The sequence below is a fragment of the Neodiprion fabricii genome, chromosome 3 (genome assembly GCF_021155785.1).
Source record: "Neodiprion fabricii isolate iyNeoFabr1 chromosome 3, iyNeoFabr1.1, whole genome shotgun sequence".
Lineage (NCBI taxonomy): Eukaryota > Metazoa > Arthropoda > Insecta > Hymenoptera > Diprionidae > Neodiprion > Neodiprion fabricii.
The window spans coordinates 15,624,402-15,641,666 of NC_060241.1; the positions used below are offsets into that span (position 1 = coordinate 15,624,402).

The 17,265-nt window shown below is 34.5% G+C and overlaps 1 protein-coding gene across 8 annotated transcripts in view; it reads right to left on the reverse strand.

The window, feature by feature from the left end:
- The window catches only part of LOC124178973 (prominin-like protein), a 56,079-nt gene that overhangs the window by 23,835 nt on the left and 14,979 nt on the right, over positions 1-17,265 (reverse strand). For 6 of the 8 annotated variants that reach the window (XR_006869931.1, XM_046562859.1, XM_046562855.1 and 3 more), the window contains exons 2-7: positions 8,085-8,352; positions 5,443-5,795; positions 5,216-5,337; positions 5,049-5,072; positions 3,710-3,718; positions 1,217-1,512 (exon numbers count right to left, since the gene is read on the reverse strand). Coding sequence is in view for 7 of the 8 variants with exons in the window: in XM_046562859.1 (XP_046418815.1) it covers positions 1,217-1,512; positions 3,710-3,718; positions 5,049-5,072; positions 5,216-5,337; positions 5,443-5,795; positions 8,085-8,352 (1,072 nt within the window). In the remaining variant the exon portion in view is untranslated. The remainder of the gene's footprint in view (positions 1-1,216; positions 1,513-3,709; positions 3,719-5,048; positions 5,073-5,215; positions 5,338-5,442; positions 5,796-8,084; positions 8,353-17,265) is intronic. The other 2 variants (XM_046562856.1, XM_046562857.1) reach the window with 2 other exon arrangements.

Consider the following 17,265-nt stretch of genomic DNA (forward strand, 5'->3'; position numbering starts at 1 on the left):
TTTAAGGGGATACTTTCTGGAAAAAAACTGTTTTCACATGCGTGAAAAAGTTCGAAAAATTGATGCATGTACTATTTTATACTAGAAAACATACCCGTATCCGAATAACGTTGAACTACGAACCGTTGAAGAGATGAGAATATATTTTTTTGCCTAAAAATTTGAATTTAAAAAAAATCCAACGCTCATTTTTTAGAATTTGTTTGCTGAATGCGTACACCAAATACCAGATGTCTGTATTCATTTTTGTAGAAGCGAATTCAATTTTAAGATTTCATAAATACATTATTGGTAACAATGATACTGGATTTTAACATTAGTGTACGATTAAAAAAATATACGCTATCAACATTTTTTCCATACTTCGAAGATTGCTAACGTGATTCGAGCAGTGAAGAGGGTTGTTTTTGGCATCTGCAGAAAAACCAAAACAGTTATATACAAAATTTGTAATTTGACCACAGAATGGTATTGGAAATATACGAATAGAACAAAGTCTTATCGAGTTTAGTTTGATTTATTTATGATGAGGACAAAATCAGTAATATCTGAAAATAATTAACTTTTGCGCAAACTCACTGTACTACAGTCGCGTGAGACTTTCCATAATCAATAAATGAAACTAAATTCGATTATTATTTTACTTTATTCTATTCCATTTTTAAATTACACATTTTTTATATAACTTTTGTGGGCCTTTCTACGGATACTAGGTAAAAAAAAATAAACCTCTCTGTTCCCCGAAGTATGTTATTATTCTTCAAACAAAGAAAAACATGTTTGCCGCATATTCTTGACAAAATCCATAACAAATATCATAATTTTTATCATCGGCCAGGAGTGCATTTTCCGTATATGAAAGTCTGAAAAATGGATTCTCTCCTAGAAAAATCAATAGACATCTGAAATTTGGTGTACCTGTTCAGTAAACGTATTCCAAAAAATGTGCATGGAATTTTCAAATAAAAAAATTATCTTATCTCTTGAATGGTTCGTGATTATGATCGTTATCACCCGTACGAAAAACAATATTTTTCAGAGGTAAATATCTCCTCAACAAACATTTCATAATATTCAAACTCTATCCTATACAAAGTTTTCAACTCAAATGCAGTTTTGTCGAATGCTGGTGCATCGCACCGACCAATATCAGTGACCAAAATAAGGAAAATCGAAAAAAGTCGAACAACGTGATTAGAAAAGCATTGAAACTTACCGGTATTGGGAATATTGATTTATATGGGTGCCGGCAATATCAACATGGCGAATATATTTCGTATGGATATCCGAGCTGATTTTATCAAGTAACGATGTAATGTTGTTGGCGATTCCTTGCAGAGAATCACCAGCTCGTCTAATGCTAGCACTGATAACAGGGATAGTCTGATTTACAGCGTGTTGAATGTCTTTCTGAATCTTGGCGAACGAATCCCTCCCTTGGCTTACTTCTGAGACAATATTGCCTTCCATCAAAAGTGTTATGTTGTGCAGGGCATGTGAAACATCCGGCAGCTATAATAATTATATCTTTCTTTTGATTATCAGAGTCTTTAGAAATGTTCATGAAAGTAAGAGATACATAGTGTGTTGTGATAAGAAGTAGGTTTCTAATAAATTGTATTTAATCAAAATTGGGAAAATGATTGACCAAAGTTTACGGAAAACACCAAAATACGAAAGTATGATATATTTGATAAGTTATACTTGTTCCGATGACGGAGTAGCTCTTTCAGGGTGACCCTGGTAAAAATTTTGATAGACACGGACAGAAACGTAGAGAAAATGTGTCAGAAATTCTAAAGAAACAGGCAGAAGACTGATTCTGTGTATGCTTTCTATACGGTTTTTGCCACAATTTTTGTACGTATCTATCTGCGTCTAGCAGAATATTTATCAGATGGGTATTCACCCTATTTTGTATTATAAAGCACACCGCTGCTTCTACAAATTTTGATATACAGTGGAGTTTGGTGGTCTTGTTGCAAAGTTTTATATTGAATGACAGAATAAATTAACACAACAAAGCCGCTATTCCGAAATGTTAATTTAAAATTAAAAATGCTGCTCGGGAATGACGAATGAAAATAATTGGTAATGCAATTTGTATAAAATTCGTTTTCAAGCTGTTTTTGAAGTTATTGATTATGAATCTGACCTTTGGAGAATATATAATACACGTAAAGTATCGCACAATTGACAGCAAATTTCAAAAAATGATTTCCGATATAATAAGATGAAAACTGTTCTGGATGTAAACTCGATAAAATTTGAATATAAATATAACAAATGATCGATCGAAAATAATAATTGGTTTAAAATTTAAAAAGCTGCCGATTTTTAAGAGATATGAATCTTTTCTATTTTTTAGATGAATCTATGATCCGAGACTGAATATAACCATGTGCTGATTTTTTTTTAAATGTGTTATAATTTCAATCTCGAGTTATATTCATTTGAAAATTGTGAATAGGATTTAAAAAACGATGATCTGCGTGCTCTAGGACTTGATCATTAAAAAAAAAAAAAAAAAAAACAAACTGGCGAATAAGGGACTATTAATAAATGCTCAAAGAATTCAAATGACTATCGACACTCCTCGTTGTTCTAAATTTCATTCAATCATCTCGAATTTTGAGATTTTTTATCAGATGGACAGTTAACAACTCCCAAAACCTCTGAAAAGATACTTCTTGTGAAAACTACTGTATCTGTTATCTTGAAGAGCGATTTTTAATGTAGCAATTGATAGTCACATATGATTGGTCAACAAAATCCACTTTTTATGGTATAAATAACACTGGGACACCTAGATATAATGTTTGAAAAGTTGAAAAATAATAACGTGAAATAAAAACGATAGAATGAGTATATAATATGCATGCTATGTAAGCCAGGGTTCGTACGATTTTTGGAATCTAAAATTCCCTGACTTTTCCAGGTATTCCAGCCCGAAAGTAGGATTCTTTCAGTAACCTTTCATGAAATATGCTGCTGATTATTGACAATTTTTTTACACATCAATATTAACACCTTCGATATTACCTAGTAACTAACTTACTGTCTGACTATCAATTTACAAAAGACAGACTGCGATTTTCCATAAGAAAAAAAAATGAAAAAGGTTTGGCGTTAAGTAATATATTGTATAAAATGTATGAAGTGGTGCGACGAAACAAAATTTTCGGTGCAATTTTTTTTTCCTAAGATCGACAGTACTTTCTATATGAACGAGTTTATTTCTTCGACAGACTCACAATTCCATTCACGTTTTTGAAATTTCCAGACTTTCCCCTGCTGTAAGAAATTCCCTGATATTTCCAGGTTTTCCCTATACGTACAAACCCTGGTAACATATGAGAAGTTCTCAGTGAACTATGACGTCAGCCACTTTCTTTCACCTTCGTCGATACTGATTTTTGAAATAAATTACCGAATGTATTTTCAAATAGTAATCATTGTAAAATCCGACCAATTGTGAGGAATATCGATGACAGTTAGAGAAAGAAGCGACTCTTCACGGAGAATTCCTTTTATATATCACGTATATCTATGTATATGCCTATATATGTATATGTATATATATATCTTTTACACGTAGCAAATGAAAACATGAATGATCGTAAGAGATAAGATGTATTATGCTGATTGAAATTAAGTATGAATAATATATAACAAGGTGAGGAGGGTACATGCTACGCTTACAACTTACAGACTGAAGCTTTTTGGCGGGCATGGAATGAAAACAAGTTTATATAATAAATTCAGAGATTTCTAAATTACATGTTACTTCAAATTTAATACTGGTTTTCGACATGTAATGAACATTTACAAAATGAAACGCTGCAAAATCCTTATACGTTATATTGCTTGTAGATCTGACAAAATTCTAATGCGTACAAGAGAGTTTCGTCTGCTACGGCAATGAACGAAAACAATCGTTTCAATCGTCTGAAACATTCAATAAGATATATGCATACGAGTGTGTTTCGTAAATTGGAAAGATTCACGTTGCGAATGAACAACAGGTACTCGAATAAGGTATACGAGATTAGGTTCACGGAACAAATACCATAAGCTAGGTAGCTGAAAATAGATTCGCTCTGGTGTTACAATATTACCTTTGATGACAACAGATTTTCACAAAGAACATCACAGTTGTCACATTTCAACGAAAAGCACTGAATAAAAGAGGGTTAAAATAAAGAGTCATAATCTACTTGGTGTATACATACATTATATATACCTATATATATGGGGCATACCATGATATCTCAATTAAGATTCTACGTTGATGTCTCAGATTAGCTTTATAATTTTTTGTATTTTCGAAAGTACAGTACGTAAATCGCTGTCGAAATATTTTTCAGAATTTTTCAACTCGGCGTATCTGAAGTAGAAAAAAAAACCCCCAACTTTCTACAATCTGAAAATATTTAGAAATATCTTATAAAATGTAACACAATTTTTGACACCTATTAGAAGCTCATCTTCTTTCATAACTTTTCGTAATTTCAAAAGATTAATAAGAAAAATGAAAATAGAAAAAAATGATCGAAAAAATTTTATATTTTGCATCCCTGTAACTCTCTAAATAGACATTTTTCGGCCCATATAACGAGCCTATAATATGTTCATTATCATTTCAAAAGTGCTCTCGAATCAATTTTTTTTTTTTTTTTTTTATCTTTAGAACTTATGAAATCTCCTTCTTTTAATAGATATCAAACATTTTGCAACATTTTGTAAGATTTTTCAGGTTTTAGAAAGTTTTTTTTTTTTTTTTTCAAGTTTTTGAGTCATAGTTCAAATACGCTGTGTTGGAAAATTATGAAAAAATTGCGACTGCGTTTTGTATCGTGTACTTTCGTACAAAAAATTATAAAGCTAATTTGAGACATCGACGTAGAGTCTTAATTGAGATGTCATGGTATGCCCCATATATATGTGTCTACTCTACATAAAATTCAATTAGATAAAAGCAGTTCCATTAAAAAATTCAACTACTATAATTTCCAAGTAAATACAAAACGATAGTGAACTACTTATACCTTCGGGAAATATCTATCCAGGTACTGCATGTAAATGGCAAAAACGTAATTTTTTTAATATACAAATTATTTATAATTTTGAACACTCGGTGATATATTTTTTTCATTAACGCTGACAAGTTAATCGCATAAAGAAATGCAGTAATAATGGTAGTAACAATACTGACCTTGTCAAAATGAACTTGAACAGCCATCCCGTTGACATTGTACTCGTTCCTAATTTCTTGACAGTACTGTATCGTACATTCTTTTAAAGTGTACAGCAAACTATTTTTCACCTGCCGGAGTTCTGCAATAAATATTCAAAACATAAGTAGGAATTAGTATTCGCAAGGAAGAAATGTTATTCCTGTAAACAAAAGCTGGAGAGAAACTGAAAATAAGTTATTCTTACCAATTTCTAATTGAGTCGCATTAGTCCGTAAGCCTTGAGTGATATCCTTAATCATCTTCAAATCATTACCAATCTCACCAAGTCCAGAGACGATATTATTCAGATTTGTCAGTGAGGCGGCGTCAGAGTATTTCGCTAGCTGTTCCGTAACGATTCTTCCGCTTGCTTGGAGAATATTGTTCAATGTGTACTCGAGTTGGTTGTAATTGGTGCCAAGTAAATTGTCAATTTCACGGGATGTAACGCGGAGGTACAATTGGACATCCTTTAGGTTAGTTTTAAGATTGTTCGGCAGTTCGTTAGTTCCTTCTTGCATGTATTCGTTTGTAACAAACGCACAAACGACACCAAATCTGTTCGTATAAGAGAGATAGACATAAGATGTAAAACGTATATTTTCAAAAATCGAAATTTACATTCTGGGAGTCGTTTCATGTGAAACCGAAAGCTTCGCAGATAAAACATCGATCGACAATTTTAATTTTCCTGAACTTTTTTTTGTGTATTCTTTCAACTTTGAATTGAGATAGTTGTTCGACGGAAAGAGTGCAGTTTCCATGTATTCGACTTTACAATATAATTTCAGATTTCAAATTCGGCACACATGCTCTTCTCTTAGTAGCTATATCTTCAAAAGTAATGAAGATAATTGAACAAACACAGAAGGCATGAAATAACCTCGAAACTGATATAGATATAATATAATTTTTTTTATAACCATTTTGCCGTAAATTTCATTGATTTGATTATTTAACCTTAGTATTTATCATCGACTGCCAATGTTAAAAATATGAAGAACACTTGGTTGTATTCGTTTACTAATTGTCTATTAACCCACCACTTTTCAAAATGGACCTACGGTGGAATTCTATTTAAAGATTCAATCTTTTCGTCTAATGACGGTACACACAAAGTATGGGGTTCGTTTTCAAATGACACCTCTGTAAATATTGAAAGTTGTACTTCATATTTTATTTGCTTTGTTAAATATTGAGAAATTTTTGCGAAAAAAATACCTTTTAGAAATATGTAAAAATGAACGATCTGATTGAGTTTCAGTAAAGTTCTTGTCGTTGACTTGTTCGAATCTATCGTTAAAGGCTTGCAATTTTCCTTTTTTATCAACCAACCAAACTGATCCTAATTTTTCATTATAATTATTAAACTATCAAACGGAATTTGTTCAAATTTCGTTAGCGCATTGCATTTTCATGACAGTATTCGGAAGATGTCATCTATTACGGATTTTAAGTGATAACGATGTGTATAAGTGAAGCTGAGAAGCTATTCACTCTCGAGTATACTCGCTTCTTAATACCTCATTGAACTTATTTTTTTTTTTTTAAAGTTAAATAAGGTAGTAAGCGAGTATACTCGAGAGTGAATAGCTTCTCGAGTGAGTTACTTTCCACCATTCTCAAACTAAGCAGGACTAAAATGAGACATCACAGAGTTATTTTTGAGCAATATTGAGGTTGTGGAACGTAAAGTACGATTCCAAATGGTTTCTGACCAACAGAAAAAAAAAAAAACGATTCGAGGCAGCCGACTCCGATTTTTTTACAAGTGCTACGTCAAAAAAATCAAATGAAGTATAAAGTGTAAAATATAACTTTCAATATTTGCAAAACGGTTATTTAAAAGAGAATTATATACCTTGGTGCGTATCGTCATAAGGCAAGAAGATTGAATTTTTCAAAAACACCTCGTCGTTCGTCAATTTTGAACATTAATGGTCTCATGTACAATTAGTTGACGAATATAACAAAACTGGTTTCAGATTATTAAAATTGGCAGTCAATTGGGTTCGTTCAATGGAATTCACGGTTAAATAGTTATAAATAAAATTATTACATTAGTTTGAAGAATATTTCATACCCCATCCCATGCTTCTTTGTTTGTTCAATTATTTGTCCTATTTTTGGAAATATAACAATTGGAAGAAGCCGAGGGCGTGTGTCAAATTTGAAATTATCAACTAGAATCGAAAATATGAATATTAAGTTTTTTTTGTACAACACATAGTTATTTTTTCGTCAGTAAAATATGTAAAAGAAAAATATTCAGGTAAATTAAAATTGGTAATGTTGCAAGAGAGTATTCTTATTGACTTGAAACGCGTCTTATTGTTAGGCAAGTTGACCTGATTATGATGCTGGCATCGCCACATAGTGAAGATAGTGCAAGTGAAACTGAATTCGAAAAATTCCAATGTGAGATTTATTCCTTAATTAATCACTGTCGATTGACATCAGTTTCGTCCTCCTAAGACCACCCTCACCACAGATATTCTATCCCTCAGCCAATCCATTAGGCAAAAAATTTGTTAATATATCGACGCGTGAATTATTCGCTAATTAGTCGACTACTTCTCCAATTTGTATTTACTTGTTACGCTATATTGGTATAGCCAGCTTAACGGAGGTGGCGAGTTCAATTAAACGTTGAATCAAAAAACGTCGGATTTTGGGATATGAGTAACTTTCCTGAATTCTGTTAGAAAGGAGCGATGCACCGTCGAAATCTTAACACTTTCCGTTCGTTCGTTTACTTAATACAGGAAGAAAAAGAATGAGTTTGCTCGGTCGGTAAAGGCAGGAGTACATGATCTTGAGAACAGTGTATACTTATAACACACTTACAATATGATCGTCGCAACAGCGATCAAGACAATGCTGAGCATAATTTTTCGGCAGTGATCATGCTTCTTGTCGAAAGGTTGACTTCGCCCGCCGCAATGACCAGCGCAACGACAGCAGCAAAAGAACAATCCAATACACGGTAGAATAGCCGCGAGTAATAGGCCGGCTATGGCGAGACCGGCCACACCACTGTAATGCTTCAGAATGATTTTCCACTCTTTAACTGGATCTGCAAACTTCGGTTGACCATCTTCCAGCGTTATCATCCCTGCAAAAGGATGAAAGGTTGACTTTATTATTTAAAAAAACATTCGATTTTTAACAAACTAAGGACAAGCAAATATGGGACTTTTGAATGATTACATCGAATTTTATTTTCACCAACATTTGAAGCTAGAAACATAATTATTGTCGCGAAAGGATGTGAATGAATCGCGGGGTTGTAATTTCGTGCACACGCGCCCTGAAATTTCAAGTGATCCTTGTAACCACTTTTAATCCTCGAAACCTTGTAATCTTTTATATTATCTTTAGATTCCTAATGTTATCTTTGTAATCTTTAAAATCGTTTAAAATCGCTTCATGTTATTCACGTTATCTGAGCGATCCTTGTAATCTCTGTAATCACTTATAATCGCTTCTGATACTTTCTGACCGTTAGTAGTCTTTATGTTACTTTTGTAATCCTCAAAATCCTTCTCATCAATTGTACCTTTTGTAATCTCTTGAAATCTTTTTCACTTCACACATTACCTTTGTAATCTGCGCAATCTCGTTGTCATTTTGTGAAATTTTTTGTACGCGTTGTAATCTGCTTGTAATCTTTATAGTCGTAATCAGTGTACAGTATTTTTTTAATCATATATATAGCATTATTCAGTCGAAATTCAATTAATCAGAGAAGGTTTACTTTAACACATACCCTACAATCGATAACCAATTAATTAAAGTTAATTAATATTTCCTTTAGACGTACCGGCTCGTAACTCATTTGGGCATGGTTTCGAGTTTTATAGTGATGAATTCTTACATGGGGAGGGGGGTCAGAGTAAATATTGCAATTGCTAACATTGTTTCTATTTTTAGGGTGAAAAAGGGTTGAACCGTATGTTGATCTAAAAAATATAGCTTGGAATTTTACACTCCCGCACATTCGTGATCATTTTTCGATCAGGCTGAAGTTCGTAACGTTAATGTAATGTTGCATCTTTTGAAAAAGTCGATGTTATGCAGCTTTAGGATTACCTGTAATTTAGTAAACTGTTAATACATCATCAACAAGCTCAGATTTTGTAAATTCAACTTCTTCAGGTATTCTACAAAGGTGCAAAAGAGTAATTTTTGTTTCAAAGTTGCGATACATTAGCGTTACTAACTTCAGCTTCATATTTTTTGTTGGTATAAATAATAGAATTCAGGTCGATCAGGAATCGGTGATATCATAATTAAAACTTGAATATTAATGATTTCTTGTATAACGCGGTGACTTGAGTAAATGACGAGGAAATCCAAGGAATTGTTCAAGCAGAGCATGATCGGCAATGGTGAGGAAAGATTAGGCGAGCACATAGCTATGGTAATATCGGAGATGCAGGTTATAATGCGAAAACATATAAATACGTTGACAATGCGAGAGGATAAGCACGATAACTCGTCGCGTCGTCGGCAACTGTGACGCGGAGAAGAGGTCAGTGACTTTGGAAAATCGATCGAGACGCCCAGTGGGTAAAATGTGTGCAACGAATGTACACTAGGGGACAATGAATCTAAGACGGCTAATTTGTTACACTAGACAGTTATGGTGGCACACAGAGAAACTTACAGCGCCATAGCCGGCCGAGCGCGACATAACATAACCCGTGACCGTCAAATCTAACCTTAGAATACCACGGGGATAATGACTTGTTGGATTGACACGTCATTTTCGACGATTCGACGGTCATGGGTTACGTTATGTTATTGAGATTGAGTTTGTTTCGCGCTCGGCCGACCGTGGCGCTGCAGGTTTCTCTGTGTTGCCAACATAACTGTCTAGTGTAAAAAATTAGCCGATTTAGATTCATTGTCCCCAAGTGTACCTTTATACACATCTTATGGGTCGGTCATACATTGCGTTTGATATACGTACAATAGGTGCCTGCGTAACACAAACATATTATGGGAAATTAGGCGGTGTGTAAGACACGACATCCTAATGTAGTACTTATAGAAGTATAAAATCCGATACAGACAGGATTCTATAAGCCATAGCCATAAGGTAGAAGACATATAAAAACAATGGCGCTACGGCTTCTGCAATCTGCTTACGGCACCGGGAATTTCAATCTAGACAATAGTCAATATTCCGTAAGCAAAATCACAATTCCGGTCTACAATGCTTATGGGATATGGACGGTGGATTTTTTTATAGATAGAATTATTCTAGGATCCGTTAAGCATTTAAATTCAGGTTATGGCTTTTGCAGTCCGTTTATGGCTTATAGAATTCTTCGTACTTCGGTTTTAAGGCGAGGTTGGTTGGTCGAAAATCTATAGTTTTTATTAACCCTCCGCCAGCCATGTGTGTTTATAAAAAATTCAGGTAATCAGTTTCAGGTGCCTACTTGATATTCCAACAGTTTACATTAAGAAATTTTCAATTAGTTAATTAGTAGAAATTGTTAAATAATGAAAAGTTCTCCAGACACCGATAAGTGAGAAAGTCAGGGTGGAGGATATCGACCAGATTGGCTGGCGGAGGGTTAATTTTATCATGAGGTAGTCGTAAATTTAGTATTCGTCAAATTATTATACATATTCATACGATACGAAAACCTCTTTAAAAGTATACAACGAAAATAGAAAATACGGAAATTTTTAACAAAATTTTAGATGTAGGTGATTTACTTCAGTTTGCGTCAAACTGGTTAAAAATCTAGTAGATATATTAGTTTTAATTCTATGACAGCTCTTTTTATTCAGGAGATTATAGTTCACGTATCAAGATTCGCGGCATAATTTACGAGACTGAAATTAGGAGCGTTAACGTAGCGAAACATCAGGGAAAAGGTCATTACTGTGCAATATCTGAACAACTTTTAAGGAGTTGGCTTTTAAAAATGTGAGTATATCTTTGTTAATCAGGGTTCATCAAATTTCAGACGATCCTAATGGTGCGAAGTAACGAGATCTCCTAAACATGCATTATTAGAGTAACGTTACTAACTTCATCCTCATCATAATTTTAGGTAGGCGAGGATTCGTAGAAAAATATGCGTGCATTAGAAGTTATAAACCGCAAAACTCATTGTTATGTAAAAATTTCGTTAATATTTTGTGTTGTTTCAACGTCTTTAGTGGCTAACTTATTGACTTTATATGGGAAATTCAATGACAAATTTGTAGGCAATTTAATTATCTATATAAATGACTGCAGTGCTGTTTGCGATTTGTTCAAAATAATCTCGTATAGACTTCGTGTAATAATTGAAGTCCATACAAGCCTCGTGCGAACCGTACTCGAGTTTATGAAAATTTACATGAATTTTACTAGGGTTAAGAAAAGTTGCGCGAACTTTACATGACTTGGTGCAAAATTTGCACGGACGCGCACGCACTCAAATTGAATCAATATAATTTTTGGTTTTCCACCAGAACGGATATGAAATTCTATGCGAAAAGTACTAGCAATTTTCAACTTTGTACAGCTTCAGCGATATACAACTTACGTTTTTTGCTTAAAAATTCACACTTAAACGTCGTTAATAGCTAAACTATTGACTTTACAGCAAATTCAGGTAAAAACTTTTTAAAGACTTTAATTCTTTACAAAATACTTCCAGGATCAAGTCAGTACCAATAAATGAGATTGAGTGGCAACAGTTTTCAAGAAAGATATCACCCTCGTGTTATTTAAATGGAGAAAACTTCGAATTCGAAGAGCGACATATTCGAATTCGCGTTCAGAAACATGCTTTGATGAGAAAGAAAATATTGTTTCCAAACGAAGCACCCTAATGCAAATAGATTAATAGAGCAATAGGTGGACAGGACGTAGTTGAACGAAACCTAGGTTACATAACATCATGAGTGAAGGAAATTACGGCGCAATTGTCACAAGAGAATAATGCTGTTTATTATGTGGAGGCTTACGTGGAATGAACTATAGTTAAGTTTATACAGTAGAAACATCATTTTTTTTTTGGTCGAAATTTCGGCCCTAGTTGTGAGCTCTCCTCGGGACAAATTTTTATTCCGTTTAAACGTCTATAATAAACATATGAGAGAACATTTCAACGAAATCCAGAATATGAATTGAATCAGCAGTGGATCAAGTACTGACCTTATAAACTCAGAGCTAATTAAGCTGGAACCGCCACATTCGAAAATCGATAAATCTCTTGTGGAAGAATTAAGGGCTAATTGAAGGCTAATTAAACTAAGTGCTCATTTTCCAATTAAATTCTGCACGTTTTTTCAAAAAAACCTGTGGCGGTGCCGCCTCGAGATAAATCTGGAACCGCCACGCCAAGAACCACGGGATCGAAGAGAAATTGCGAAAAACTGTTCACGCTAGAATTAAAGGTTCCAGGAATCCACGGTTAAAAGATTTTTTGAAAGTCACCCATAGGTGAGAACACCCCTCGAACTCGGAAAATCAGCGTAACTCTTTGACAGAACAAGTTACAGGGTTCCTCTTCTATATGTATACATAGAGATAACAGGTTTGAGAGGACCGAAGAGGTTGTTCAGGTTATGCCATATTTCAGTAATCGATACCACTCATCTCTCTATCTTATGTCCTCCCCGCTTTACGTCCGTGATTACAGAGGATTACAGAATCAAAAACCGATGAAAATGTCCGTACTCTCTTTTCGTACGTTAATCCGGAACGAGGGTAGGGAAGAAGAACAGGGAGAAGACTTATTATTTCAAATCTCAAACCTTACATATTTAACCGATTGAACATCGTAAAGGAGTATAAAATGGGAAGGTCGCAAAAAAGATTATGAACTGTAATCCTGAGACGCATCGTGATCATGACTGCATTGGTTTCAATTCGTAAGGACATGTAAGAAATGTACGCTCCATTGAATGAAATGTCGAATTTGTATATAATGTATAAGTAATCGATTTTACAATCAGTTTCGACAGCTGCTATTCTCTGTTGACTCAACGACAAGTATTTCATAATTAATACTTTACATCTTTTAAAACAGCTGCAAATCGAAACTTGCAAATAGCTTCCTCGATATTCCGAACGATGCTCAAAAAGTCCTCTCCATGAGGATATCTATCTTAATGTTGGCTCGCTTATAGCGGAATCTCACGAAAGTAATTTGCAGCTTTTTTGAAGTGATTTATTCTTGTTTTTATGTGTAATCCAGTAATCTCATTTCGTATCAAATCATTCTTATTAATATTACAATATGTAACGTGACGAAATTCAATCCTCGAGATTTTCTGCAGACGACGTTCTGTTTCATTATATGTATTGTCACGATTACCGTAGCCGACTGATCCACCGTTGTCTACTCCTATGCTCATTGATTTGATTAAAATTGCCGCGTCTTACATAGTACCGAAGCTGACTGCCAGGTGTCGCAGTGGTTTCTATCGGGTACATCAATATGTCGAAAAACCAGTATTTAGGTATTGGTATACATCAGTGGTATTACCGATATTTGTTCTCCTCAGCAGTAGGCAATCCAACATACCAAAGCATTTACTTGAAAATACTCGGTAATAGGATATTGTTTCATTCGAGTTCACCATCATTTGCGTAAATAGCACCAATGAAGATCATTTAAACGCTCTTATTTTACTGTCCTAACTTTTGATTCATCCCTAACTGGAATCACGATTTCATCCACATAACGGGATTTGTAGTCACCGTCATAGGTCGTGGATCTGCTTTTGCGATGAAGGATCTGGCAGTCGTTCTGAGCTTACAGGGTGTCAAGCACGTATCAATGGCATATCAAATTCCCTGACGTTTCCCGATTTTCCAGAAATTCCCTGACGGTAGACGCTCCGGTTTATAACCGTTTTTGAACCTACTGATCATGAGTTGTTGATAAACTGGCTTAAAAGAAACAGCACCACACGATGAAAATGGTTTTATTAGGTATGTACGTGACGTTTGGTCTGGCGATGAGATGTAGCAGCGACACTCATATATACATTTCAACAATCGCGGTTGATGATTTACGAGGTACGATAAGAGCCGGATAGCTCGTTGAAGTATAAGATTTAATAGAAGTTCACCCTGTCGGTCCACACTAACCGCTAGAAATGATAAACAATCAAAAATCCACGCGCTATTTGCAAATAATAACGACAACGAATGGTCAAACATATTCAAGTCGATCAATCGACTCTTCGTCATCGTCCATACACCCAGCTAAAGAAAATTAATGAATGCATAGTAAAGATTGTCGAGACATGAATATTTCCAACCGTAATTTAAAGGTTTTTTCTACTTCTATGCCATTTTTAAGTGGAATCCGTTACTATCGGCAAAGAATCTGTAAATTTCGGCAGCAAAATACTACTACAGTACTTTACAAGCGTTCATTTTTCAAACTACGAATACTATGAACTGGGAACGCTTGAAAAATAATTTCGGTTGATCCTTCACAGAGAATGAATCAGATATGATTCATGTTTCTACATCTACTTGAAAGGTTGTTAGGCAGGCGAAAGATGATTTTAGCGCTTTGACTTACACAGTGTTCGTTACAGTGAGCCGAGTCGTGAATACATACATAACATACACACGTATACCCATCTCATTATTTTTTGTATGAGAATAAAAGCGTCGGAGTTCTTTGAGCTTCGTTCGAGCGTTTTTATTCACACTTCTTTCATATTTTAGAAATGAAGTATAATTGAGCTTAACGAATATTCTATTCTAGAGGTACGAAACGAGTGACTCTCCGAAAAAAAGTCACCATCGAATGACTGAAAGTAGCGCTTTTGCACGTACGCATCAACTGTGCTCAAAAATTATAAAACGAAAGATGTACGGCGATTTGTTTGCTAAAATGAAAAGAAATGAATATTTTTACAACACAAGTAAAATATTTATTTACGGTGAAAATTATTGCATTGTGAGAAATCATTAATCATTTCATTTCTCGAAGAGTGAGTTCGAAAGTGGTGGATAAGATTATAAAATCCGAAGAAGTGACTTTACAAAAGAATTTATCGATTCACTGGAAACTTGGTATTTGCTCACAGATTTAAAACTACGAACAATCAATTCCCCGAGGAAATTTGAACCTGTTGTACGATGTCATGTTGATACACAAAACGCAGCTAGTCTTAAATAATTTAGTGTTGTTCGTTATTGCCCAAAATGTCAGAGGCAGTGAATAACATTAAATGTATAGGCAATTAACGATATTCTAATTTACCGGGATGTCCGCAGATTTTACCGTGTTGACAATATTGTTGTTGAAACTGAGATACATCCTTTACACTTTTGCTGGATTTTTTTCCAGTACAGATAAGTGATCGAGTAGTGTTGTATCGTACGTAGATCGTTTATTGTCGACTTATTATAGTAATAACATTTTTCCTAACTGTCGTAGGCAGATAACGTTACACATCTCTAAATTAGCTAACTTATCGCAAGTGACGACGACACCATTTCTCAACATTCTCTTTCAATTCCATTTTACAGTAGGTACAGTTACTTATTTGCATAGTAAAAAATTGTCAATATTTTGTCGTAGTAATTTAGTATTCTTCACGACTTGAGATTGACGTTTCCTCAATAACAGAACATTGTGAAAACGTATGTATAAAACGTGGTATATTGTATTTTGTTTACAAAATCAGGAAAAAATTGAAAAATAAATAAAGCCGCGTAGCGAGGATTCCACGTTAATCTTGGTCAAAAAACGGGGTAGGCGAAAGTGGTTTTTTATTTCACGTCGTAACGCTTGATCTATCCTCGTTTCGATATGTGTAATGGAAACTTCAGAATTTATGCATCAAATGTGCGATGTGTAATATTTTCGAACGTTCTTGATACAAACAATTCAATTTCAATCATCGGTACTACTAACATTTAATGGTTGAGTAAAAGTAGTTATTTAAACACGTCAATATTCTTCGCTTTTCTATTTTACGAATATGAGTCTGAATACCCATCGATCGTCGGAATGATCTCGTCTCTAAGTCAGAGATTGATAGATATCGGACACACGTGTAGATTGTTAGAGGTACGTACATGTACCATTTGCATTATAGTTGTAATAAAATATCGGAAAGAGAGGAGGAAGGAGTGAGAGAAAGAAAGAGAGAGAGAGAGAGAATCGACCAAGGCCGGGTCTCCGTTCCTTTTTATTCTTTTAAAACGTCAAGCCAAGGCCTACGTAGCTAGGAGTAAAGTCATTGCCATCCTGATGCCCGCCACGCATCACAGCGTTCCGCAGTTTCTGCACCGACAGAATCAAACTCTCTGTCCTTCGTTTAATTTGCCCGTAGCAAGCAAAAGGCATTGTACGAATTCATACAGGATGTAATTTCGGGAGTATTAAAATAGTACGAACAAGCAAGTTTTTGTCCCAACTAAAAGCGAATGGCCAATCAGAGGCGCTGAAGTCGCAGTCGATTAAAATGAATTTAATTAAACACAAGGTCTTTCCTATATGCCGTTTATAGAAGAACAGATTTTTAAGCCGACAAAGTACAAATAAGAGATTCCATTTGTCGATAATTTTAGAGCGGTTAGTTCACTTATTAGTTTATTAGGAACGTATGAGTGATTTACAAGAGATACTTGGGCTTGAAAGAGCAACAGATTCAGATATTAATATCAGACAATCAGAGTTCTTAAGAAAATTTTAGAGGTTTCGGAAGATTTTATAGCACTATATCGTAATTGGCGCAAACAACATTGCTGACTTTTTGATCGACCTTTTTGGTGAGTCTGAAAGAATTTAAAAATAAAAAATAATCGTATTAAATTCTTAGAAAATAAATGTTTTTATTACTTTTCATTTTTTACTACATTTTCACGCGACATCGACTATGAGTTAAAGTAAGCATTTCTTACGTGTTATTTCAACGTAAAAACGAAAACTGGAGAGCGGGACCTCTAATTCTTATCCGATCGAGCTCAAATTTGCAGAGAATTTGTTCTTCGTCATGAACAACAGTTTTATGAGGAAGCGGCAATTTTTCAAGTAAA